This window comes from Hemiscyllium ocellatum, chromosome 5 (assembly GCF_020745735.1).
Source record: "Hemiscyllium ocellatum isolate sHemOce1 chromosome 5, sHemOce1.pat.X.cur, whole genome shotgun sequence".
Classification (NCBI taxonomy): Eukaryota; Metazoa; Chordata; class Chondrichthyes; order Orectolobiformes; family Hemiscylliidae; genus Hemiscyllium; species Hemiscyllium ocellatum.
The window spans coordinates 97,824,963-97,851,463 of NC_083405.1; the positions used below are offsets into that span (position 1 = coordinate 97,824,963).

Genomic DNA, 26,501 nt, shown 5'->3' on the forward strand with positions numbered 1-26,501 from the left:
TCCTGCTCCTTGGATGCTGCCTGACCTGCAGTGCTTTTCCAGCACCACTCTAATCTTGACTCTAATCTCCAGAATCTGTGGTACCCACTTCTGCCTATATCTTAGGATCAGACAGAAACAGATAATCAGCCTGCTCCATCCTAACCTCCAAGCATATATCGGGCGTTTTCTGTTCCTGAGCTATCTAACTCTCCAAGGCACATGCTTTTAAACTCCTTCCCATGCAAGCAACCTATGTGATCAATCGTTGACACTGTCCAGTCTTTAGCAATTGATCAATTGGCTACTGGCAAACATCACAAGTCAATCACGTCTACACTGGCCAGTTGACTTTTCACTCATTAGGACATCTGTACGTTTGTCCTGGAAAGAGATTTATCTCTTGGCTTTAACAAACCTTGACCCCCAGGCCAGCCAGTCACACCCAGCCAATTTCCTTGCAGTTCTTTTGTATTATCTAATCAACTGGATGATATTCACACACCATCCTGTGATCGACGACACTGTGTTTTGCTGGCAAATGGTTACCTGCTGAGTTACAATACCTGTTTAGAAAATACAGAAAGCACTAAAGGCACCATCTGACCAATTGACCTTTCAATAGGGCAAGCTTCACATGCTTTTTTTTCTCATTTTGGCTGACTTCACAAATTTAGGATTACTACTACAATGATGATTTTCTTATCATGACAATAGCAGCACTATTGTCTGCTCTGTGTGAGGCCAACATGCTCTCAGTCTCAGGGCATTTGGAGATTTTAGACTCCATCCCTCTATGCACTCAGCAGGATTAAGTAGCTGAAATAAGATTCCCAGTGGGCACTCTCCTGTGCTTCAGAATTATGGAAAAGGAATAGCAAAACCAAAGGGGCGTGAGGCAGCAAGGCAGAAGATAATCACTCACTTACTGTTATCCTTCCTGGTCACACTGCATGTGTGTTCACACAAGGAATATTTGGGCACAAACATCAATTTTCAGCATGAATAGCATTGAGGGAATTCCAAGGAAATATCTCAGATGAGAAAGTGTGCATGGATTACACAATCATTGACAGGTTATAAGCATTGAATTTGAAGCTATATACATTTTTGTCCAAACAATATACATGCCTCTCAACCTTATCAGCATGAATACTCCTTCAGGGAATGGTTGCTCAGGGAACTTTTAAACATTATAATGAAAATGGACTTCTGGTTTTTCAGGGTTTAAGGGTCTGAAAGGGTTTGTACAGAGCACTGCATTAAGTACTGCTCAATATGATGATGATATGTGGATTCAGGCGAGAGAACAGCTTAGGATCTCAAAGGAGTAAGGCCTAATATCAAGGTCTCCTTTATAGCCTCAGTATTAATGTCTGTCAAATTACTGTAACATGTGCCTAATTTCAACCATGCAATAAACTGCATATTCTTTATGACCAGAAGCTCTGCTTTTTCAACTATTAGGTGGCTTTCCTCTGCCAACTAGACTAAGCAGATCCCTTAAATCACAACATTTAAAGGGATGAGCAACAGCTCACACAGCAGAATGATCTAACTATTCATGTAACATAACCAGTATTGGATGGTTTGAGCTATAGGGAGAGGCTCAATAGACAGGGGCTATTTTCCCTGGAGCATTAGATGCTGACAGGTGACCTTATAGAAGTTTATAAAATCCTGAGGGGCATGGATAGGGTGAACAGCCAAAGTCTTTTCCCCAGGGTAGGAGAATCCAAAATCAGAGGACAGAGTTTTAAGGTGAGAGGGGAGAAATTTAGAAGGTACCCAAGGGGCAAAGTTTTCACACAGTTCATGGATGGAACTAGCTGCCATAAGAAGTAGTGGAGGCTGGTACAATTACAACATTGAAAAAGCATCTGAATGGGTATATGAATAGGAAGGATTTAGAGGGATATGGGCCAAATGCTGGCAAATGGGACTAGATTAATTTAGGATATCTGGTGGGCATGGACAAGTTGGAGTAAAGGGTCTATTTCCATGTTGTACATGCCTGTGACTGTAATAGGCAATGATGTGACGATGACTGCTTAGGATAATTGTAGATTTTGAAAGAACACGAGGAGAGAAGTAAGGCATTCAATCCTGCAGCCTATTCCACCACTTATTAAATCATAGAATCCGTACAGTGTGGAAACAGCCCATTTGGCCCAACAAGACCACACCAACCCTCAGAGTAACCCACCTAGACCCATTCTCCTATCCTATTACTTTACATTTATCCTTGACTAATGTGTCTAACCTACACATTCCTGAACACTTTGGGAAATTTAGCATGGCCAATTCACCTAACCTGCACATCTTTGGATTGTGGGAGGAAACCATTATAAGTTATATCTCAACTCCAGCTGTTAGATGTTTAATGTTCTAACATTTCTGTTTATTCATCAAATATTGGCCAATAAAGATCAGAAATCACTTTGCACTATGACAGTTAATTTTCCAATCATTTTAATTTTACATCAATCACTTAACCATAACCCAATCTAATTATAACTCTAAACCTAAATCTAACTTTAAACTTGAGCTTAATCCTACCTCTAAATCTAAGACCACCCGTAGCATGGGGTAAATTTGTATCACTGTTATTATAGGATCATTTGTTCTGAAGATGAAAGGAAAAGCTATCTGAAAGAAATGGGCAATTGCACTGCATTTTCTGTGTTTGTTAGTTGGTGCTTCTGACCAATTCTCGAGAACATTAACATGTACTGTACTTACGCAGTTTCAGAACCAATCCACTGATTGTGCCATTGTTCCCCTTACAAAAATGTAATTATGTACATTGTATACGCCTACTTATAGCAAACATCACTGCTTCGTGAGTAAGTTCATCTATAATCTGGAAACAAATGATAGCTATTATCTGTTAAATGCCTTTATCCTCAAGTGAGTCATCATTCACAAAGCATGAAAAGTAAATGATTCTACACTGAAAGTTCTTTAACAAAATCCCTAGAAGTGAAACTTTGTTATCTACTAGGTCTCTTCTACCAAATAATTTGTTCTTATTTGTGATAATCATGACCTAATTGTTGCTTTCTCTTTAATATTGCAGGTTCTTTACAATGCCAGTGGCTTTCTAGCAAAGAATCGAGACACTTTGCCAGCAGATATAGTCCTGTTGTTGAAATCATCTGACAATAAAATTACCAGGCAGGTTGTAACACACCCACTAACAAAATCAGGTAGGATTACCCAGACTTGCTTAACATATGCCAAAAATGGAGATTGTTTTTCACTGAAACATGCAAGTTTCAGTGAAACAGCCATTATAGACAATAGACAATAGGTGCAGGAGTAGGCCATTCTGCCCTTCGAGCCTGCACCATCATTCATTATGATCATGGCTGATCATCCTCCATCAGTATCCTGTTCCTGCTTTATTTCCATAAACCTTGATTCCACTATCCTTGAGAGCTTTATCCAACTCTTTCTTAATCGAATCCAGAGACTGGGCCTCCACTCCCCTCTCGGGCAGAGCATTCCACACACCCACCACTCTCTGGGTGAAGAAGTTTCTCCTCATCTCTGTCCTCAATGGCTTACCCATTATATTTAAGCTGTGTCCTCTGGTTCGGGACTCACCCATCAGCAGAAACATGTTTCCTGCCACCAGAGTGTCCAATCCTTTAACAATCTTATACGTCTCAATCAAATCCCCTCTCAGTTTTCTAGACTCAAGGGTATACAAGCCCAGTCACTCCAATCTTTCAACATAATATAGTCCCACCATTCCAGGAATTGACCTCGTGAATCTACGCTGCACTCCCTCAATAGCCAGAATGTCTTTCCTCAAATTTGGAGACCAGAACTGTACACAATATTCCAGGTGCGGTCTCACCAGGGCGCTGTACAGCTGTAGAAGAACGTCTTTTCTTCTATATTCAATTCCTCTTGTTATGAAGGCCAGCATGCTATTAGCTTTCTTCACTACCTGCTGTACCTGCATGCTTGTCTTCATTGACTGGTGTACAAGAATACCCAGATCTCTCTGTACTGCCCCTTTACCTAACTTGACTCCATTTAGGTAGTAATCTGCCTTCCTGTTCTTGCCACCAAAGTGGATAACTGTACATTTATCCACATTAAACTGCATCTGCCATGCACCTGTCCACTCACCTAACCTGTCCAGGTCACCCTGTAATCTCCTAACATCCTCCTCACATTTCACCCAGCTTAGTATCATCAGCAAGGTCACTGCCTGCCATCACTACTCTTTGTTTCCTATCAGCCAACCAACTTTCAATCCAAGTTAGTACTTTGCCCCCAGTACCATGCGCCCTAATTTTGCTCACTAACCTCCTATGTGGGCCTTTATCAAAGGCTTTCTGAAAGTCCAGGTACACTACATCCACTAGATCCCCCTTGTCCATCTTCAGAGTTACATCCTCAAAAAATTCAAAAAGATTAGTCAAGCATGATTTCCCCTTCATAAGTCCATGCTGACTCGGACCTATCCTGTGCTGAAAAATGTGTTGCTGGAAAAGTGCAGCAGGTCAAGCAGCATCCAAGGAGCAGGAGAATCGACATTTCGGGCATAAGCCCTTCTTCAGGAATCTGACCTATCCTGTTACTACTATCCAGATGTGTCGTAATTTCATTCTTTATAATTGACTCCAGCATCTTTCCCACCGCTGAGGTCAGACTAACTGGTCTATAATTTCCTGCTTTCTCTCTCGCTCCTTTCTTAAAAAGTGGTACAACATTAGCCACCCTCCAATCCACAGGAACTTATCCCGAATCTATTGAACTCTGGAAAATAATCACCAACGCATCCATGATTTCTAGAGCCACCCCCTTTAGTACCCTGGGATGTAGACCATCAGGCCCCAGGGACTTATCAGCCTTCAGATCTAACAGTCTCTCCAACACCATTTCCTGGCAAATATAGATTCCCTTAAGTTCAGGTCCTTCAGCCATTGTTACCTCTGGGAGATTGCTTGTGTCTTCCCCAGTGAACACAGATCTGAAGTACCAATTATAAACATGGTGCATGGAAAATATTTGGGCGGCATGGTGTCTCCTTGGCTAGCACTGCTGCCTCATAGCACCAATGACCCAGGTTCAATCCCACCCTTGGGTGACTGTGTGGAGTTTGCACATTCTCCCAGTTTCTGTGTGGCATCTGTCAGTGCTCCGGTTTCTACCTACAGTCCAAAGATGTGCAGGTTAGGTGAATTGGCCATGTAATTGGAAAGGATGTGCAAGCTGTGTAGATTATGGGCATTATGAGGATCGATCTGGGTGAGATGGTGTTTGGAGGGTCAGTGCAGGATTGAATGAGCTGAATGGCCTCTTTTCCATGTTGTCAGGCTTCTACAATTTTGATTCATTGTCAATTCTTCACCTTCCTATGATGTTCAAGTTCCAACTTATCATACTACTGATGAATTGACAAACTAAAGTTTGGTCCATGTAGCCTGATTGTGTTCAATGCTATCTTCAATCTGATGTTTGCTAATGGAGTGAAGTTGTGTTGAAGATGGGACCAGGTCAAAATGTTAACCTTCATTTTCTCATTCCTGATGCTAACTGATCCACCGCAGAAATAGGAATTAAAAATAATATCAAAATTTCATAACAGCATTGCTTAAAAACAAATGATTTCATGGTGAATTGTTTAACCTTAAGTTAATGAAAATTAACACTGCAACATAATTGAAGCAGTGCTACGTGCTTTGGAAAAAATTCAGGATCTCAACAGTTCCTGTTTCCTGCACACTGTCAGATCAATGGTTCTCAAATGGTGTCAGCTGAAAGACCCTGCTTCAGGTAGATGATTAATTAAAGACCCTCCCATTTAAATGATCACATATAACTCTATAAGCAATGTTTCATTTAAGAATTGTAGGTACACATTTGCAAAGTACTTTGAACATCCTATGCATTGGTATAAATCCAGTACACATATCTGATAGTGCAAGCAGGGGGCAGGATTGTACATATCTGGTAGTGCAAGCAGGGGGCAGGATTGTATATATGTTTGTATATAAAGGATTGTATATAAAGTTTGTAGCAGGTGCCATGTTCCAGGTATTATTGGGAGTTCATTTCAGAAATCTCCAGATCAGATATTTCAGGAAATGGGAAAATTTCCTCAGTAGCCAGTGAACCTGTGAAAGGAGTGGAGAGGGGGAAGCTCGAGGTTGGGACCAATATAATGTCTGATTGCCCCCCTTGAATTATTTTTATTTGTTCATAGCATGTGGGCATTTCTGGCTTAGCCAGCATTTAATGGTCATCCCTAATTGCCCTTGAGAATGTGTTGGCAAGCTGTATGTGAACACTCCCAATGCTGTTAGGGAGGGACTTTCAGAATTTGGCCCAGCAACAGTGTTTCCAAGCCAATTTGGAGTGTCATTTGCAGGGGAGCTTCAAATTGATGGTGTTTCCATGCATCTGCTACCCTTGTCCTTCGAGGTGGTTGAGGGCTTGGCTTTGAAAGTTGTGGTTATTTGATGCTATGTGAGTTAATGTAATGCATCTCATAGACAGTACGCACTGCTACCACTGTGCAAATCGGGCAGGCTGCTTTGTCCTGAAGAGCAGCAATGATGCAAGCAATTAATTCATCTTGTCCAGACCTCTGTCTTGTAGATGACACACAAGCTTTGAGCAGATAGGAAGTGAGCTACTTGTTGCAGAATTCCCAGCCTTTGACCTGCTTTTGCAGGCACAGTCTTTATATAACTGGTTCAGGCTCAGTTTCTGGTCAATGGTCATCCCCAGGATGTTGTTAATTGGGGATTCAGTGATGGTAATGCCATTGAACATTGTGGGGTGATATAAAATTCTGTCTTGTGGAGATTACCATTGCCAAACATTGGATGGTGTGAATGTTACTTGCCATTTATCAGGCCAGCCTGGATACATTTCAGACCTTGCCGCAATTTGGACACAGACCCCTTCAATATGTGAGGAGTTGTGAATGATACTAGATTTTGTGCAATCCTCAGTGAGCATTCTTGTCTCTGACCTCATAATGGAGTGAAGTCACTGATGAAACAGTTGAAGATGATTGATCCTAGGAGACTTCCCTGAGGAACTCGTGCAGGGATGTCCTGGAGCAAATGAATGGATCTATAAGATTGTTTTATGATCTATGACCAGTACATTCTTTGAGCGGTTTTCATACTTTGTCTATTTTCCTGAAGGTCTGAGCCCATGTAGCCAGAAATGAAACTTAATCGTCCATGGTCAGCATGTCATTCTTGTAGCAGGGGTCCTACAGACAATATGAAAATTGAGTTTGGGGCTAAGGGGAGAGTGATAGTAACCCACTCTGTGGCTGCCTGCAGGGCGCTTAGCAGCATGTAATGGAGATTGACGAATTGCTTGGCTTCAGGTTGTCCCTCCCTATAAAGCATGGTCACCTGCCCCAGGAACAGTCAGCTGCAAATGTGTTGCTGGTCAAAGCACAGCAGGCCAGGCAGCATCTCAGGAATAGAGAATTCGACGTTTCGAGCATAAGCCCTTCATCAGGAATAAGAGACAGAGAGCCAAGCAGGCTGAGATAAAAGGTAGGGAGGAGGGACTAGGGGGAGGGGCGATGGAGGTGGGATAGGTGGAAGGAGGTCAAGGTGAGGGTGATAGGCCGGAGTGGGGTGGGGGCGGAGAGGTCAGGAAGAGGATTGCAGGTTAGGAGGGCGGTGCTGAGTTGAGGGAACCGACTGAGACAAGGTGGGGGGAGGGGAAATGAGGAAGCTGGAGAAATCTGAATTCATACCTTGTGGTTGGAGGGTTCCCAGGCGGAAGATGAGGCGCTCCTCCTCCAGCCGTCGTGTAGTTGTGTTCTGCCGGTGGAGGAGTCCAAGGACCTGCATGTCCTCGGTGGAGTGGGAGGGGGAGTTAAAGTGTTGAGCCACGGGGTGATTGGGTTGGTTGGTTCGGGCGGCCCAGAGGTGTTCTCTGAAGCGTTCCGCAAGTAAGCGGCCTGTCTCACCAATATAGAGGAGGCCACATCGGGTGCAGCGGATGCAATAGATGATGTGTGTGGAGGTACAGGTGAACTTGTGGCGGATATGGAAGGATCCCTTGGGGCCTTGGAGGGAAGTGAGTGTGGAGGTGTGGGCGCAAGTTTTACATTTCCTGCGGTTGCAGGGGAAGGTGCCGGGGGTGGAGGTTGGGTTGGTGGGGGGTGTGGATCTGACAAGGGAGTCACGAAGGGAGTGGTCCTTGCGGAACGCTGATAGGGGAGGGGAGGGAAATATATCCTTGGTGGTGGGGTCCGTTTGGAGGTGGCGGAAATGGCGGCGGATAATACGTTGTATGCGTAGGTTGGTGGGGTGGTAGGTGAGAACCAGTGGGGTTCTGTCTTGGTGGCGGTTGGAGGAGCGGGGCTCAAGGGCGGAGGAGCGGGAAGTGGAGGAGATGCGGTGGAGGGCATCGTCGATCACGTCTGGGGGGAATCTGCGGTCCTGGAACAGTCAGCAGCAGTAATGCTGGGAATAGTGACCAACTCTGGAGATACGCATGGAGGAACAGTCCATGACAGCCTTGCCATCCTCCCAAACAGGTCTGGGGAAGTGCCGTGTTGCAGGCAATTGATAAGATGTGGTGGCAGTTTTTGGGGGCAGCATTGTGCACAGGGAACAGCCTCCATGGATTAAAAAGTAGGAAAACCATCCCAGGTCACAGGAAAGGTCCACCTGCCATTAATAAAATGTACGCAGAATTATCTAAAATCACTACCACAGTAGCTCAATTTGCCTCGGAGTATACCTTTATGATGTGGGAGAATAGGCATTCTGCCAATCCCCTTCCCTGACTATTTTATACCCTTCGCCACCCTGGCCTCACAGCGCAGGTTAAAATGTGTAAGGAGAGGGGGAATGAAACAATGTAAGGAGGCAGAGAACACAGAACGGGTTATCTGAGAGTCCTGAAAGTGGATGGAATGCAGTTTCCTAGCCATTTGAAATCCACCTCAATTAGAAATGAGAATCATAAATGTAATTAGTAAATGTAGATGCAAAAGTACAGAATTTTTGGGAAGAGTTACTTCAGGGCAGTTTTCTGAATTGTTAACATTGCTTCTGTTTACAGACGCTATCCTCCTGATCCACTGAGACTTTCCAGCTTCTTTTCTTTCTTTTGAAATTTAAGGTTTCCATCCTCCATAGTAATGTGAGCTTTAATTTACACATCTACCCAATGTTTAAGGTTTGCAGGTATCTAGTTGGCTGAGTGCTAATGATCTGAACCACATAATGAATGGGTTAGGTTGCAGCCTCGCAACAGACTCCTTCATAAATTGTAACTATTTTGGTGGAAATCATTTTGTAATACACATGCACTGTGAAAGGAAAGAGCTGACATTGGTTCCATCAACATTTATAACTCCAGCTGTGTCATGCACTGTCAATCAATTTACACCAGAACTACATATATCGTGGGTTCTTTTATGTAATGCTATTCAATTTAGCTTCTGAAGTTATTCTTAAGTCATTCTCAATAACTTTCAAATTGTAGACTGGCTGGCTATGGATTACCCGCATAATAGGTTATGTTCACACCTCATTAGCTGCTGGTTCTATACAGGTGACTGGGGAAATGAGCAATTAGCTCCAGAAACTAATGAGATAATCAATATCTATTCAAAGAGGTTACAATTCAAAGACTTCTTGATCATTTTCGATGTATTGGTTCTTCTTCCTCATTTTTCTAAAGTCTTCCATTGCCTATTTGATATTGCCCACCCCCAGAGATTGCTGGGGATCTGGAAGGCATTGCCTGGGAGGGTAGTTGAGGCAGATAGCCTCACAACCTTTAAAAGTATTTGGATGAGTACTTGAAATGTCATAATATTCAAGACTATGCACCTAATGCTGGAAGTTAGGACTAATATAGATGTAGTGTGGCTTTGGTGGTACAACCTTGAAGGGCCAAATGGCCTTTCTATACTGTATCATTCAATAATTTATATCCCATTATGACCTGTATCTTACCAGATTTGAACAGACCATTCCATTTGCTTAGGCAATGAATAGCCATATATAGAATCCTCACAGCACAAAGGGAAACCATTTGGCCCATCGAGTCTGCACCACACCTCCAAAGAGCACCCCACCCAGACCTACTCCTACTCCCATCCCTGTACTCTATTTCTCATGGCTAATCCATTCAACCTGCACATCCTTGATCACTACAGTACAATTTAGCATGGTCAATCCACTTAACCTGGACATGTTTGGACTGTGGTTGGAAACACAGGACCTGGAGGAAAACCATGCAGACATGGGGAGAATGTGCGAACTCCACACAGACAGACACCCAAGGCTGGAATCAAACCAGGTCCATGATGCTGTAAGGCAACAATGCTAACTACTGAGCCACCGTGCTGCCCCATTCACCTTCACGCAATCATTACATCCCTGGATTACCCAAGAAAGTGCCAGGCTTGCAGGGTAGGATTTAATCGAGGTAGCAGGGGTACCTGTGACTGAAAGCTGGGGGAGAGGCCTTTGGAAGCATCTTGGCAGCAGCATGCAGTTCAGTGACTGAGGCAGGCTACACCTAATATGGACGGGGACTCATCTTAAAGGAACTGCCAGCCTAATAAAACAGAATGCAAACCATTGTTCCAGAAATATACTCTGACCTTGTTCTTGTTAAAAAGCATGTTCTTCAAATAGTAACCAACAACCAAATTCCTCTATCTAAATACTGGAGGAGGTGGCTCTAGAAGTTGTGGACGCATTGATAATCATTTCCCAATGTTCTGCAGATTCAGGATCAGTTCCTGTGGATTGGAGGGTGGCTAATGTTGTCCCACTTTTCAAGAAAGGAGGGAGAGAGAAAACAGGGAATTAGTGTACCAGGACTTTCAGAAAGCCTTTGATAAAGTCCCACATAGGAGGTTAGTGAGCAAAATTAGGGCACATGGTATTGGGGGCAAAATACTGACTTGGTTTGAAAATTGGCTGGCTGACAGGAAGCAAAGATTAGTGATAAATGGGTCCCTTTTGGAATGGCAGGCAGTGACCAGTGGGATAACACAAGGTTCAGTGCTGGGACCGCAGCTGTTTACAACATACATTAATGATATAGACGAAGGTATTAAAAGTAATAATAACAAATTTGCTGATGACACAAAGCTAGGTGACAGGGTGAAATGTGAGGAGAATGTTATGAGAATACAGGGTGACTTGGGCAGGCTAGGTGAGTGATGGATGCATGGCAGATGCAGTTTAATGTGGATAAATGTGTGGTTATCCACTTTGTTGGCAAGGACAGGAAGGCAGATTACTATCCAAATGGAGTCAAGTTGGGTAAAGGGGAAGTACAATGAGATCTAGGTGTTCTTGTACATCAGTGAAAGCAAGCATGTAGGTACAGCAGGCAGTGAAGAAAGCTAATAGCATGTTGGTCTTCACTAACAAGAGGAAATGAGTCTAGGAGCAAAGAGGTCCTTCTGCAGCTGTACAGGGCCCTGGTGAGACCGCACCTGGAGTGTTGTGTGCAGTTTTGGTCTCCAAATTTGAGGAGGGATATTCTGGCTATTGAGACAGTGCAGCATAAGTTCCAGAATGGCAGGACTATCACATATTGAAAGATTGGAGTGACTGGGCTTGTATACACTGAAGTTTAGAAGGATGAGAGGGGATCTGATTGAGACGAATAAGATTAATAAAGAATTGGACACTCTGGAGGCAGGAAGCATGTTTCCACCGATGGGTGAGTCCAGAACCAGAGGACAGTTTAAAAAATAAGTGGTAGGCCATTTAGAACAGAGTTGAGGAGAAACTTCTTCACCCATAGAGTAGTGGATATATGGAATGCCCTGCCCCAGAAGGCAGTGGAGACCAAGTCTCTGGATACTTTCAAGAAAGAGTTGGATAGAGCTCTTAAGGATAGTGGAATCAAGGGTTATGGGGATAAGGCAGGAACAGGATACTGATTGTGGATGGTTAGCCATGATCATAATGAATGGTGGTGCTGGCTCGAAGGGCCGAATGGCCAACTCCTACATGTATTGTCTACTGTCAAATTCCATAAATGATATTCGAGTTCTAAACATTACACACAGTCTATCTCACTGAGTACTAATGAAGTGCCAGCAAAAGTGGAAAGGGACTCTAAATTGGTTAATTAAGAGACTGGGTTGGGCTCCAGACAGGCCAGGAGATAGTGAGGACTGCAGAGAAGCCAGAGTCAATAAGTGTGGTGCTGGAAAAAGCACAGCAGGTCACGCAGCATCTGAGAAGCAACCAAGTCAATATTTCGGGCGTAACCCTTCGTCAGGACAAGCCATCTATAACTTTCTCACCACTAGCAAGGTTTTGTGGTGACAAGACACCCGTTGTATTACTTTGCCAGTAGCATCACAAATCTGAAGTACTGAAGACAAAAAGATCTTAACAGTAAGCCAGTTGTATAGTTTTGGCATTCTTTGCCACAGATGGCAATGGGGAGTAGGATATTTGAATATTTTTAAGTGGAGATAGATTCTTGTTAGGCAAGGACTTCAAAGACTTTTGGGTGTTATGGATCATTGTGACTGGTAAAACAGGCTTGAGAAGCTGAATCGCCTACTCCTGCTCCTAATTCATAGGCTGAAATGAAAATTCCACCCCTCCATGTCTTGCTGAATTCAATTTAATTTTATTTCTTACCTGTTATTCTGAGTGGTATCTATGTCCTATTTAACCTCATCGAAGAAAATCAACTTTAAATATGTTCTCTTTCTCTCATTCAGTACATTCAATACTAGGTGGTAGATAACAGTGTCAAGCTCCAGAGTTACTATGGCACAGGCCTTATTGCCGCAGCACTTTCATCCTCAGATTTGACCCGATTAAAATTAGGGCCATGAATTATTATAGATTTGGCAGGATCCAATTTTCTTCATTCAAGTAGTTTAAATCTCCAACTGGACAAGTTACCTTGGCTTCAGCTTTGGCAGCCCAATCATGATCCTGAATGATACAGGGCACTTTAACAACAACATACATTTCTGGGAGTTAGCTTACTGCTGAAATTACAATAAAACTCAGTTCATCTAAAAACTAATCACAGCTACATCAGTAAACCTGAGTACAGCTAATCAAAGTGTGCCAAAAATCTGATACTCAGTTTCTTTATAATACTGGTGGACTAAAACTGTGATCATGTCTGGGCAATTATAAGACTTCTTCTTTATCATTTCCACACTTGCTTTTTTCATACTTCGTGCATCAACATTTTAATGTGTTTCCATTCCTTTTTATCACCTGACCTTATTTCAGGTTCAAGCACACTGTTCACAAGTTGGCTAGGAACGGATCAGCAGTCTGGTTTATAATTTTCCATTTGGGCTGGATAAAATATAAATACATAGATTTATGTCGCACTACCTCAATATTCCAAGCACTTCCAAATGTTGTAACATAGGAAACCTAACAACTCAATCTCGGAATCCCTAAAGTGCTGCGGAGCATTAGTAGCAGCTAAATTGTATTCAAACACAATCTGTAACCTCACGGCCTGGCATATCCCTCACTCAATCATTACCATCAAGCCAAGGGACCAAGCTGGTTCAATGAAGAGTGTAGTAGGGCCTGCCAGGGCCAGCACCAGGTATATCTAAAAGGGATGTGTCAGCTATAACATAGGACTATTCGTATGTGAAGGAGTATAAGCGATATGTGTAAACAATCCGCAACCAATTGATCAGATCTAAACTCTGGTTGTGCCACTCAATCATTATTAATGGTGGATAATTGACCAGTTCACTACAGGAAGAGGCTTAACAAATATCCCCATTCTCAATAATAGGGGGAGCCCAACACTTTTGTGTAAAATACAAGTCTGAAGTATTTGTAGCAATCTTCAGCCAAAGTGAGATTGCACAATTTATTCTCACCTCCTCCTGAGGTCCCCAGCTTCACAAATGCCATGTACCAGCCAATGCAGTTCACTCTACATGTCATCAAGAAATGGCTGAATGCACAGGTTACTGCAAAGAATTTGGGCCCTGACAACATTCAGCAATATTACTGAAGATGTGTGCTCCAGAACTAACTGTACCCCTAGCAAAGCTGTTCCAGTAGAGTTGGAAAACTGATTTCTACACAGCAATGTATAAAATTGCAGGCACATCCTATAGAGGAAAAGCAGGGCAAATCCAAACCAGACAATTGTTGACCCATCAGTCTATCTTAGATCATCAGGAATGATGGAATCAATAGTGGATTTGCTGCATTAATAACCTGCTCACTGACACTCAGTTTGGGGTGGTGTGAAAAAGGCAACATTTTTATCATACAGCTGTCCTTCAATGTCCAGCATTCTTTGACATTCAATAACATTATTATAACTGAATCTGTAATTGTTAACATTCTATGTGCTATCATTGACCAGAAATTGAACAGGACCAACTGTATAATAATCTGGCTGCAAGAGGCAAGAAATTCTGTGGTGAATAACTCACCTCCAGACTTCTCAAAGCCTGTGCACCATCTACAAGGCACAAATCAGGAGTGTGATAGAATGGCCTCCACTTTCCTATATATTTGAAGCTCCAAAACCACTTGAAGGCTTGACTCTATTCAGGACAGAGCAGCCTGCTTGATTGGCACCTCATCTTATGCCTTCAAAATTCACCTTTCTTTACTATTGTGCATTCGCAGCTGTGTGTACCATAAAAAGATACATTGCTACAACTCAATAGGAACCCTTACTTAGCAACTTCCACACTCTCAAACCCTACCACTGAGAAGGACAAGAGTAGTATGGAAACACAAGCACCTGGAAGTTCTCTTCCAAACCACATATCATCATGACTTGGAGGAGAAAGTGAAGACTGCAGATGCTGGAGATCAGAGCTAAAAATGTGTTGCTGGAAAAGCGCAGCAGGTCAGGCAGCATCCAAGGAACAGGACAATCGACGTTTCGGGCATAAGCCCTTCTTCCTGAAGAAGGGCTTATGCCCAAAACGTCGATTCTCCTGTTCCTTGGATGGTGCCTGACCTGCTGCGCTTTTCCAGCAACACATTATCATCATGACTTGGAAAATATAATACATTCCTTCATATTACTGAACTCCCTTCATAACAGCACTTAGGATATACTTACACCACAAGGACTGCAGTCATTCAAGAAGGCAGCTCACCACTCCCTTCTCCAGGACAATTTGGAATGCACAATAAATTCTGCCCTAGCCAACTGCACCCACATCCCTTTAATGACTAAAAAAAAGTGACAGCCAATTACCATACAGTAAATTCCCAGTGATAGTAATAGGACAATGAATATGTGGAACAAATACTGACCAGGAGAACAGGCAGCCAATCTACTTGCCCATTTTGCACCAAGTTTGAATTTTACTGCTACCTCCTAAGATCCCAGGTTCAATAGCAAGCGACGAAATTAACGAGCATTAGGGAAATGAACACAATTGAGGAAAATCCTAAAGGATCCTTCTAAAATAAGCCTCATGATTAGCTAACCTTCTAACCTGTTAGAAGAACTAACAGGAGATCAACAAGCAAAGTAAACGAATGGCATTTGTATGGATTTTCACAAACATTTAAAAATGCATAATATAATAAATTTATGGCAAATATATTGGAACACAGGATGAAAGGTAGTATGGCCACAGCAGGAAGAGGCTGTTATGCCGTAACGAACAATGGGAAATGTATCTGAATGAAAGAATGTTGTAAGTGGTAATCATCTGGGACCCGTGTTATGCCAGCTCCTTAACAATATGTACAACTCATCATTGGTCTGCTCCTTAGAATTGGAGTAACAATTTCAAATTTTGCTGACAGCATCACATTGTGATGCAGATTGAAAAAGCCAGCAGGAGGATATAGATATAGATAGATCAGCAAGATGGACAGATAGTTAGCATATCCAATTGCTAGAGAAATGGAAATTAAGACAGTACAGCTCATTTTATGGTTATGTTATTGGATCAGTATTCAAAAGACCTGAACTAATGACAACATCAGATCAAAATCCAACCAAGCATGCTTAAATAATGGTGGAATAAAACTGTTAAGTTAGATTTTAAGCTCCTCCACCAACTAATTTGAATCAGCATGTAAAATCCTGGTGGCTTTTCCACCATCGACTCAGCAGCTCCTGACCTGTCTGAAATTTTAAAGAGCTTGTGGAAGTGTCAAGTTGGTCTGCTCAGTCTTATATCTAATGAGTCACTTAACAGATCAATTAATGGTTACTTAAGGGCCTCACATCATCCATATCTCTAATTCAGCTGCTGCAGGGCAGGCCAGTGTGATAAAGGAAACCAGGCAGCTTTAGTTGCCAAGGATTGGGTTGGGGAAGCTTGCTGTCTTAACATCCAAGACAGATTGGAGGTACCTTGTAAAGCATGTATGGCCATCCTCCCCTATAATGCTCCCCCCACTATCTGATATGAGATTTCCAACACCGCTCCATCCTCCGCCCTATTAGATGTAGCTTTTAGTTATTTTTGTTGTACACAAAGGTAGATAGGATGAAAAGGTAAATGAATTAATCAACAGATTTCTGCTATATTATGAATATGTTATGAGCCCACCTTATCATAATACTGGACAAGTCAGATCGCAGAATGAAATCTGCCTTGATATACCATATATTTAATTTTTGCAGTTAGTTAATTTAATAGTTAGTCAAAGAAACATTTACTCGAGGCTGCACATATTCTTGAATAACAGAAAATAGGTTTGTTACACATAAGAAAAAATAAACAAATATTTGCACAGAAGACAGAAAAATTTTAACATAAACATAAAACAACCTAAATTTTGGCTTATTCCCAATGCTATCCTTTTATAGATACTCAATAGCAAATACATATCATTTCTATCCCAGCATTTTAAATCTTTACTGAAATAACTCTTCCAAATTTCTTCCCCTTGGATAACATAATAAAATAAATAGCTGCAGATGCTGAAGATCTGAAATAAAAACAGAAAAGGCTAGAAAAGCTCAGCAGGTGTGGCAGAATGTGTGAAAAGAAAGCAAAGTTAACATCTGACTTTAGTGCTCCTTCTGCAGGACTCACTGGGTTTGTCCAGAAATTTCTGCTTTTTGTTTCTTTCCTTAAGACCACAAGAACATTTTGGATATGATTTATTTATATGTCCGCTGGCATGAGCCTTTTACAAAGTTGCCTAAATTTGCACAATTCCAACAACATGACTTTTATTCAAGCTCTCCCAGTTTGGAAGCTCCATAGACTATACACCACTTATGCTGAAGTGACAGGTTCCCTTGAACAGAAACTAAAACCTCTTCTCTGATGTTGAAATAAAACTAATGCTTTGATTTTTTTTCCCCCTCTACCTGCCATAAACTCAGCAGTATAAACAATTCCTCCAATAACACTTCAGGTGTCTGCTAGACAGCCAACTGAAGTTGCATTTCATTAGGTACAGGACAGGAGCTAAGACCAAAAAGGTCAGAATGAGGGTATGCTGGGGAGAATCAATGGTAGGTGTGCCAAAGCTCAGGGTCAAGTTAGTAGACTGAATGGAGGTGTTCTGCAAAAGTGGTAACCCAATACTGTATGCAGTTTCTCATTGTCATCTATTATTTTCACATTCATCTTTTATTTTGTCCTAGGAAATCTGTCTCATTCCAGGGGAAAAGGTGCAACTGTCCCTCGAGTTCGAACTCCTCAGCATGCTACCAACCACTCAAAGGTACACTAGAGGCTTTGGGTATTCTCTTAATTCTGAGCTGTGCTTTTAACTACAATGTGTTCTATATCATCTAATTTCTGTGCAATAATGAATTAACTGTAATGGACCAGGCTTGGCAGACTGAGGCCAGAGGTGGTGGTGATGGAAATTATGAAGTTAGCTAAATCGGCAGGAAGGGAACAAACTGGGGAATGCCGACAGAATCAATCCAAGGTCTCAGCTGGCAGCTGCACAGACATACAGACCAAACCTGGAGGCTGAGAATTATGCCATAAAATATTAGTTCTGAAGAGGTTAATGTTCATTTTATATTGGTACCACCCATTCTACTGATGTCACACAGTCAGTAGGTAGAGAGACAGAGCTCTGGTCTACCTTTCAGACAGAACAGATGTATCTGTACCAGTTCCTCAAAGTCCTAGTAATTATGCCTGACCAAATGTAGTTAGATTTATTGCTACAATGTAGTAAACATTCTTGCTATTTAAGAACAGTTGCCTTTTTTGTTTGAGGTTATGTATTCTCCACAGCTAAGCCTAGTTAGGCCTGAGACAAAGCAAAGATTAAAAAAAACAGTTGGCAGTGAACTACCTCAAACAACACTGAGCCAGCACCACATAATGGTAGAGGTGATAAAAATCAGAAGGTACCAGGAGTGGCCATTTAGTGAAAATATCACATGAACAAATCTCCAAGGACTCTGAGAGAAAGTTGCAAGGGGCTTTTGCACCATTTCAAACCTCAAATTGATCGGTGAGTCATGACCTCTCTGTAACTCACAATAATTTCATACAAAGATGATTTTTAAGCCAGAAGTGGCAAATTGATCTTTTTACATAGAAATGTTGCTACAACAAAGCAGTTTAGACTGCTTCAGCTTAGCATTGGTATTGCTTATTAACACCGTATTTGCACAACTAAATAGGACAGAATTCCTCCTATATTACATCTCACAAATGGTATGACAAGATTTTGATGAATTTGTTTTAGTTCAGGAACTGTATTAATCTTTGTCAGAGGTCAGACTTTAAATTTAATGGCATCATTGCAGCCTATATCGTGACCAATATTATCATTACAATTACATCTGTGCAGTGTCATTCTTAATAAGACATTCAGAATAAGTAAAATTAGTTACATATTGCTGACTTATTCAACAATCACTGTGGATGAGATGTAATGAAACAGCCTTTTAAGTTTTTAGGCATTACTGAGGGCCATTAACTCAAGTTACTGGGTTGTGATTATGATGTTTTAAGGCCAGTACACACTGCATTTAAATGTTCAATCATGGTAATTTAAACAAAATTGTTAAAAAAAATGTGTTGGCCCCAGTGCCTTGAAATGTATTTTATGTTAATGGAGAACTTAAACATTAATTGTTTGCATCTTGGTAGATCAGTATTTCTTAAAGGTGGTCAAGCCTAATCTGCAGAGCCTTTAGTTAGAAAAAAAAATCAATGAAGGCTCAGTTTTGTGTCTTATTCCTGAAGGAACTCAATTGTTTTGTTTTTTTGCCCAGTATTAATCAGCCTATAGGAGAAGTTGGCAGGTAGCATGAGGTCTGTCTATAGAGCTGACAGAATTGCATCATCTCAAAGCTGCACCTTATAAAGACCGTTCAAAGTCAGGCTTAATTTGTGTTGCTGTTAGAAGGTAAGCTGCTGGAAATCTATTATGCCATGCCAAGCAATATTGTGACTGTGTCATTTTCATCAAGTGTCATGGAGGGTTTCTTTCCGCAAGGCCTGGCAAATTTTGTCAGGCAAATATCCCAAACTCACCTCATTCATTGTCTGAGACTAGCCTTATTCTTCAACAAGCTGGATGTACCCACCATCACTAGGATATCACTGGATCCTTGGCACCAATGCCATCTTTAAAAGATTGTTCTGCGCTTGATCAAGCATAGACAATGTGGAGGTGCACTGCCCAGTTCATGACATTTGCCCTCATCATGGCAGATAACAAGAAGTCAGTACGTTGCTTTGAGGTTGAGGATCTGGTGATCCTGGTGGATAGGTAGCTACCCTCTTCCCCCAGGACTGCCAGAGGATTCCAGAGCATCGGACCCTGCCCACTTAGTCCAAATTTGTCATGCGGATCAGTGCGGTCTAAATCATCTGGAGAAACAAGCAGCAATACCAGAGGAAGATATTGGACCTTCACTGCTCCACCAGGGTAAGAGCCAACATCTTCTCCCTGCTACTTCATATGCAGTATCGAAGGCAATGCACCGACTTCTAACTATTGCCTGCAAAATCATCTGTCACTCGTTCTCATCCAATACCCCACACTATTAACTCTGTATGGTGATCTGTGCTGCCTATTCAGTCACAGATCACCACCTTTCCCCCTCATTAACAGGTGTGCCACCCATTTTCATGTCACTCAAACCCTCCCTTTCTCTGTTTCCAAGAGAAAACAGCCAGCCAAGACAGGTGATGAAGGCCCCATGTTTGGCTCCTCAGGCTCTACAAAGAAAGGATACTGAGCATGATGCTCTCAGTGGCTGACTGACTATGCCCAAGTCTCTGGACCAAAAATGGATGCTGCTCTTGACTAACTGTGCCAGGATTTCCTGACTTAAAACTGTCTCCATTGACTTGACTGAGGGCTCCACGGGGCATCTGCTTGCAGCATACGGAGTGTATCTGGTACATACACAACTGGCAGATGGTGCGGGTGTGAGATTAATGTCACCCAGTGCCATACAGCACCATGCCCACCCCTTTGACTAATGGCTGCTGACCTGCTTGCCTGGCTTTGTCTATGCTAAATTGAAAGCAAAGACAGAAGTACTGTGAGCCTTTAAAGTAGAGTTGAGGGGATGAAGCTCTAAAATCTAAGGCAAGGCCGAGATGCTGTATGCGTCCAGGTAAGCATAAAATGAGCGGGTGCTAAGAGAGCAAGTGAGGATCCTGAAATGTAGCATGGTTGAGTCCATGAGCCAGGTACCTGTCCCTGCTGCAGCATTAGAATGAAAAGTTTCAGTGTACACCAAAGTGCATCATTAAAGTAGAGTGCAGTAAGTGGATCAGGGATGTACCATGATGATGTCGAGAGGCTGCCATGTCGGATGCCAGAGGCTGCAGACATTGTGTGTTTGCAACTGCTGCCCATGGACCATGCCCTGAGGTGTTGGTGCTGTGTGTCCAAGATGGAGGTCTGGAGAAGCAGGCAATAAGCTGCATAGACCAAGTACCCACTCGGACTATCATGTCAGGAAATTTGAGCCTGATGTTTATATCCAGAAGGTGGCAGAATGCAAGACTGCATATTAATGAGGCAAGATTAATCAATTCGGAACTGAGCGATAATTCTGATTAACAGGCCTCTGGAAGTTCACTTGCGGGAATCTTGGCTCAACCTCTGGAACTTGGTTGGATAATGTGATGTATTGGTCTTGCCTTTAAGAAAGGCCTCCCATTCTCCAAAATTGCTCATCATAGCCGATATCATTTGGGCCTTGGAAGATTCCTTTCAAAGTTTTTCTGATTACTGAAAATCTGTCAGCTCAGCCATTAAAAAAGTAAATGTGAACAAATTCCTTTCAGCTAACTGCAGAACTAAGACTCTCCAATCAAACACCAGTTGAAATTGTCCAACTTAACAGCCACAGCCTTTCATAATCAGTTTATCATGGACAAGCCAAAGACTGATTCAAATATGCTTTTTTAACTTAACTTTTTGGGAATCATCTTTCATTTCAAATCTGTGCTTATGTATATATTTATCATATTTTACTTTCTTTCCCATTTCAGGGCTAATAAACTCACTCTTTCTTTAACTCATAGCCTAATTAAAATGGCTCCTTTTACACGGTAAATATATTTTGGACTAGGGAAAGATAACCATAGGATCCCAAAGATCCTTTTTAAATTAACCCAAACTGGGCATCACTGAGCAGGTAGGTTATTGCTGAGCAATTGCTGAGCTAGACAGCAGGTGACACCTTCCATCATGTTCCTGATGATCAAGAGTAGACTGATGGGGTAGTAATTGGTTGGGTTGGATTTGTCCAGCTTTTTGTGCACAAGACATTGTTGGTAGTTGCCAGTGTTGTAGCTGTACTGGAATAGCTAGGTTGGGGCAGTGGCAAATTCTGAAGCACAAATCTTCAGTACTTTTTCCAGAATGTTGTCAGGGCCCATAGCCTTTGCAGTACCCAGTGTCTCCAACCATTTTCTGATATCATGTGGGATGAGTCGACTTGGCTGGTATCGGTAATGCTGGGAACCACTGGAGGAGGCTGAGATGAATCATCCACTTTGCACTTCTGTGTAAGATTGCTGGATGGATTTTTATTTTCTGTATAATTAGTGTCATGCATACTACTATCTCAAGGTTCTTTGTCAATCAAGTTTCTCAAGGTCCTTCTTTCCTCTGAGTTTATCCTGTGGCATGAGGAATTCATCTTTGCACTTTTAGGGCATAATCACTTCACTGAAATGTTCTTCAACTGAACTATACAATTTAAAGGGTATCCAAATGACAAAGTACGTCATAACACCATTCCAATTAGATTTTCTTGCATTGAAAATATTCAATAAAATCAATTTCCAAATTAAATTATATTTAGGATTTACTGCAGAATTTATTTGGTGAATTTGAGGAATATATAAAGTGATTTCCATACCCCTTAATATTCTCAAGTAATAAAGAATTCAGTTACAGAAAATGTTGAAAATGCAGAGCAGGTCTGGCAGCATCTGTTAAGAGAGAAATAAAACTAAGGGACCAAATGGTACAAGGGGAGTCAGAATCTCCATCTGGTTCATCTTGCCTATACCAGCTCTTCAAACACAACATTTCCGGGTTACCATCTCCTACTTTTTCCAGATAACCTTACACACTTATTTCTATCCAAATAATCATCCAATCTCTATTGAATACCTCAGTTAAACCTCACTTGCAGGCAGTGCATTCCATACCCTAAACCCTCGCTTTCTCACTACACTATTGTTAGTTATGCACATCACTTCGTATCAGTGCTCTCTCATTCTTGTTCTTTCTATAAGCTGGAACAACTTCTCACCATCTACTCTATCCAGCCCACTCATTCGTTAAAAAGCAGGTCTTGAGTTCGCACTTATCAGCAGCAGGTCTTGTCCAGCAATTTTGCTTCGCTCTCCACAAGTGCTGCCTGATCCAGGATTTTCCAATATTTTCAGTCTTCAGATTTGCAATGTCGCAGTATGTTGCTTTCATAAGAATCTGTTTAGCACAGTCCTGTAAATCTCAATTGTCCCAGTTTCTACTGAACCTTAAAACTATAAGATATAGGAGTAGAATATGGTTATTCCGTCCTCTGAGTCTGCTCTGCCATTCGATCATGGCTGATATGTTTCTCAACCGCATTCGCCTGCTTTTTCCCTGTAACCCTTGATCTTCTTATCAATCAAGAGCCTTTATATCTCTATCTTAAATACATTCAATTAGTTATCCTTTTAGCCTTCTGTGGTATTAAATTGCACAGGTTTATCACCCTCTGGCTGAAGAAATTCTTCTTCATCTCAGTTCTAAAAGGTTGTCCCTTCACCTGAGATTCTGCCTTCGGGTACTAGTCTCTCCTACTAATGTAAGCATCTTCTCCACATCCACTCTATCCAGGCATCTCAGTATTCTGTAAGTTTCCATCAAATGCCCCCTTATCCTTCTAAACCCCATCGAATAGAGACTCAGAGAACATAGCTGCTCCTTCACTCCCAGATCATTCTTGCAAACCTCCTCTGGACCCCTTCCAAAGCCAACATGTCTTTCCTTAGATTAAGGGCCCAAAACTGCTCACAATATTCCATCTGTCATAGTTTTATTTGCGTTCAATAATTGTGGCAATTTCCCTAAGGTTCTGGGACATGTCCTGGGATGCTTTTTCTATATCAAAGACACTAGAGAAGGAAACGCGTTCCTGGTGTGGTATTGTTGCATCTTTGCACCAAAGACATCTTTGAAAGCAGTTCCAGTGAAGTCAGTGTCCCTAGGTCTTGGGCTGTTGCTCTTCCTCTGTCTTCACCATTGCCTTGATCTCTTCAGCTATGCATTACATAAACAGGGGGTCATAGTGGGTAGGTGACACGGTAGATAAGGTGAGCACAGAAAAGATAATAATTCTAAGTTTGTTAGAGGTGCAGAGAACTCTCAAATTTTTCTATATCCAATCCTCCCATGCCGTGAGAATAGTGGTGCTCCCCCTTAAAACTATTGAGGGGCCCCTAATTGTGTGGGCCACCTCTTATCTAAGTCTATTTTTGTTGTTTATACCTTGTGCTACAAGAAATGAAGCATAAGCAGAAGTGTATTGCTATACGCTTCAACTCAGGGTCACTGTGCAGGCAGTGATCACACGGCCATGTATTAAACAGCACCACCAACTATTATCCAGTTGCAGATCTGTGGTTTCATAAGCTAATTACAAGAGAAAATGCTGTTAGCAGGAGGCATAATTGCAGGAAGCATTTATTAGTGAGTGAGAGTTAAATGTTTGAGGATAGCTTGGGACATTTGGAATGAGAAAATTGTTCCTATTAAAAAGAAACAGTGAGTGAGTTTAGAACCTGGAAGCCCTGCAGTTTTCTGTTTAGTAGGTGCCCTGAGGGTAAATATCCATGGGGTTTTCCTGATCTCCCACCATTTTTAGCTGTTTACATAATTTCAGCAAGGATATTGCTGAGATCTTGGCTGTAGAAAAGATTGACATGAAGATTTCTCATGCCTGTCTTCATCATTTCCTGTTTTCTTTTCTTGTAGATGGATGACTCTGTATTTCACAGCTATTATTGCCTTTGTGAGGTAAACAACTCCTCTCTCAATCTTTCTCAGTTATTTATTATTTCTAATTTCTATTTTCAACTGGATACATCTTAGTATGGCTTGTGCTTCTTCCCTTCATCAGCACAATTTTATAGCTTAACAATGAAACAAGGCTTTTCCATAGTAGTTGAGGGGACAGTATTAGAGGTGAGGGACAGGTCAGGAACAGAGCCAGGGTGTCTGCATTAATCTTTAACAATGGTAAAACAATTTACTGAGACTGTAAAAAGTGTATGAGATTATTAGATGTACAAATAAAGGGAGACAGGACACAAACAAAGAAATTGGGCTAAATAATTGGAAATGGGAAGTAAAATTCCATTGGAATGAATTCCTAATTTTGGGCACCATGGGAAGGCCTTGGAGAGTGCACAAACGGCATCCATGAGAATGGTATCAGGGATGTACAACTTTGGTTACTTGGAGAGCTTCAAGGAGCTGAGATTCTTCCCCTTTAACTGGGAAAGGTGGACAGGAGATTTAATAAATGTGTTCAAAACATAAAACTCTCTGATGAAATAATTCACAAGGAAGTTTTTGTGGATGAAAAGCAGATAGTATGCAGAGACAGATTGAAGTTACTGGGCAGAAGAGTCAGAGTTGAAGTGAGGGGATATTCTTTCTTCTTTTGTAAATACCATAAGAAACGAAAATCAAATTATTTCTGAAAGAGAGTCCAAAAAATCTGTTGTTAAAAAATTTGCCTCTTCAAGAATTGGGTTGAAAGTCCTGATGGTTTTATAGGATGTAAATATCTATGCCAAGGAAGAAATCAAAAATTGAACCTGAACAGAAAATGAGACTTTTAATTCTTGATTTCACTTTCCATAAATTCCATAAGGAATAACATAGACCCACCTCAAAAAAGATGCAGTCATGGAAATAATGGGTTAGCATAGGATGACATCAGGAAGATAATTCTGACTTTGGCTAACAATATAAAATGCATGATATGAGCTTAGCTGCCTATTAAACTGCTCTCCTAATATATTCTGGAAATTAAAGTGGCTCAGTCAAACCATAAAAATGGTTAATGGTATTTGCTCTTATCAACAACACTATAAAGTGGAAGTCTAAGCTCCTTAAAAAGTTCTTCTAATAGATCAGTAAGGTCACAGATTGTGTAGGATATTACTAACATGACCAAGGTACATAGAAATGATTTGTTACCATCTTAAAGGCATTAATTCTGTCCTTATGTTTATATTCCTATTTCTCTCTCTTACCAGTGATAGCACTGTCACTTCTTGACTGTGGAAGGATTTAGATACTACATGACAAGTTTTCTTCAGCACTTACCACCATAAAAGTTGACATAGAATCTTATAATGAACATAGGTTATAGCAAGAGGATTGGGCCCTGTTCAATGATTCATTGAGATTATGGTTCATCCATGGCTCAACTCCAGACACCTGCCTTTGGCTCATATCCCTTAATATCCAGCATCCACTGTCATTTGTGAAAGAGTTTGAAACATCAACCAACCTTTGTATGTAAGTGTGCTTCCTAACATCTGCTCTGAACAATGCGCATCCTTGTAAGCTTCTTGCGAGTTCTTGTAAATGGAAAAAGGTGGCAGAAAGTATCTGGAATACTCTTTAGTATATTATAATTGCTTGACTGCCAATAACATTTAAGTAATAATTGCATTTGTATCTAAATCACTTCTTTGGCACTAAATCAATCCATTGCTTACTAATTTAACTTAATGTAAAAAGTGGGGTCCGCAGATGCTGGTGATCAGATTTGAACTCAGATTTCTCCAGTTTCCTCATTTCCCCTCCCCCCACCTTGTCTCAGTCGATTCCCTTGAACTCAGCACCGCCCTCCTAACCTACAATCCTCTTCCTGACCTCTCCGTCCCACCCCACTCCGGCCTATCACCCTCACCTTGACCTCCTTCCACCTATCACATCTCCATCGCCCCTCCCCCAAGTCCCTCCTCCCTACCTTTTATCTTAGCCTGCCTGGCACCCTCTCCTCATTCCTGATGAAGGGCTCTGGCCTGAAACGTCGAATTTCCTGTTCCTTGGATGCTGCCTAACCTG

The 26,501-nt window shown here is 41.6% G+C and overlaps 1 protein-coding gene across 1 annotated transcript in view; it reads left to right on the top strand.

Moving 5' to 3' along the window:
* myo3a (myosin IIIA) overlaps positions 1-26,501 on the top strand; it is a 180,296-nt gene that overhangs the window by 70,348 nt on the left and 83,447 nt on the right. Inside the window, exons 14-15 of the mRNA XM_060825714.1 lie at positions 3,059-3,188; positions 17,560-17,639. Coding sequence (XP_060681697.1) covers positions 3,059-3,188; positions 17,560-17,639 — 210 coding nt within the window. The remainder of the gene's footprint in view (positions 1-3,058; positions 3,189-17,559; positions 17,640-26,501) is intronic.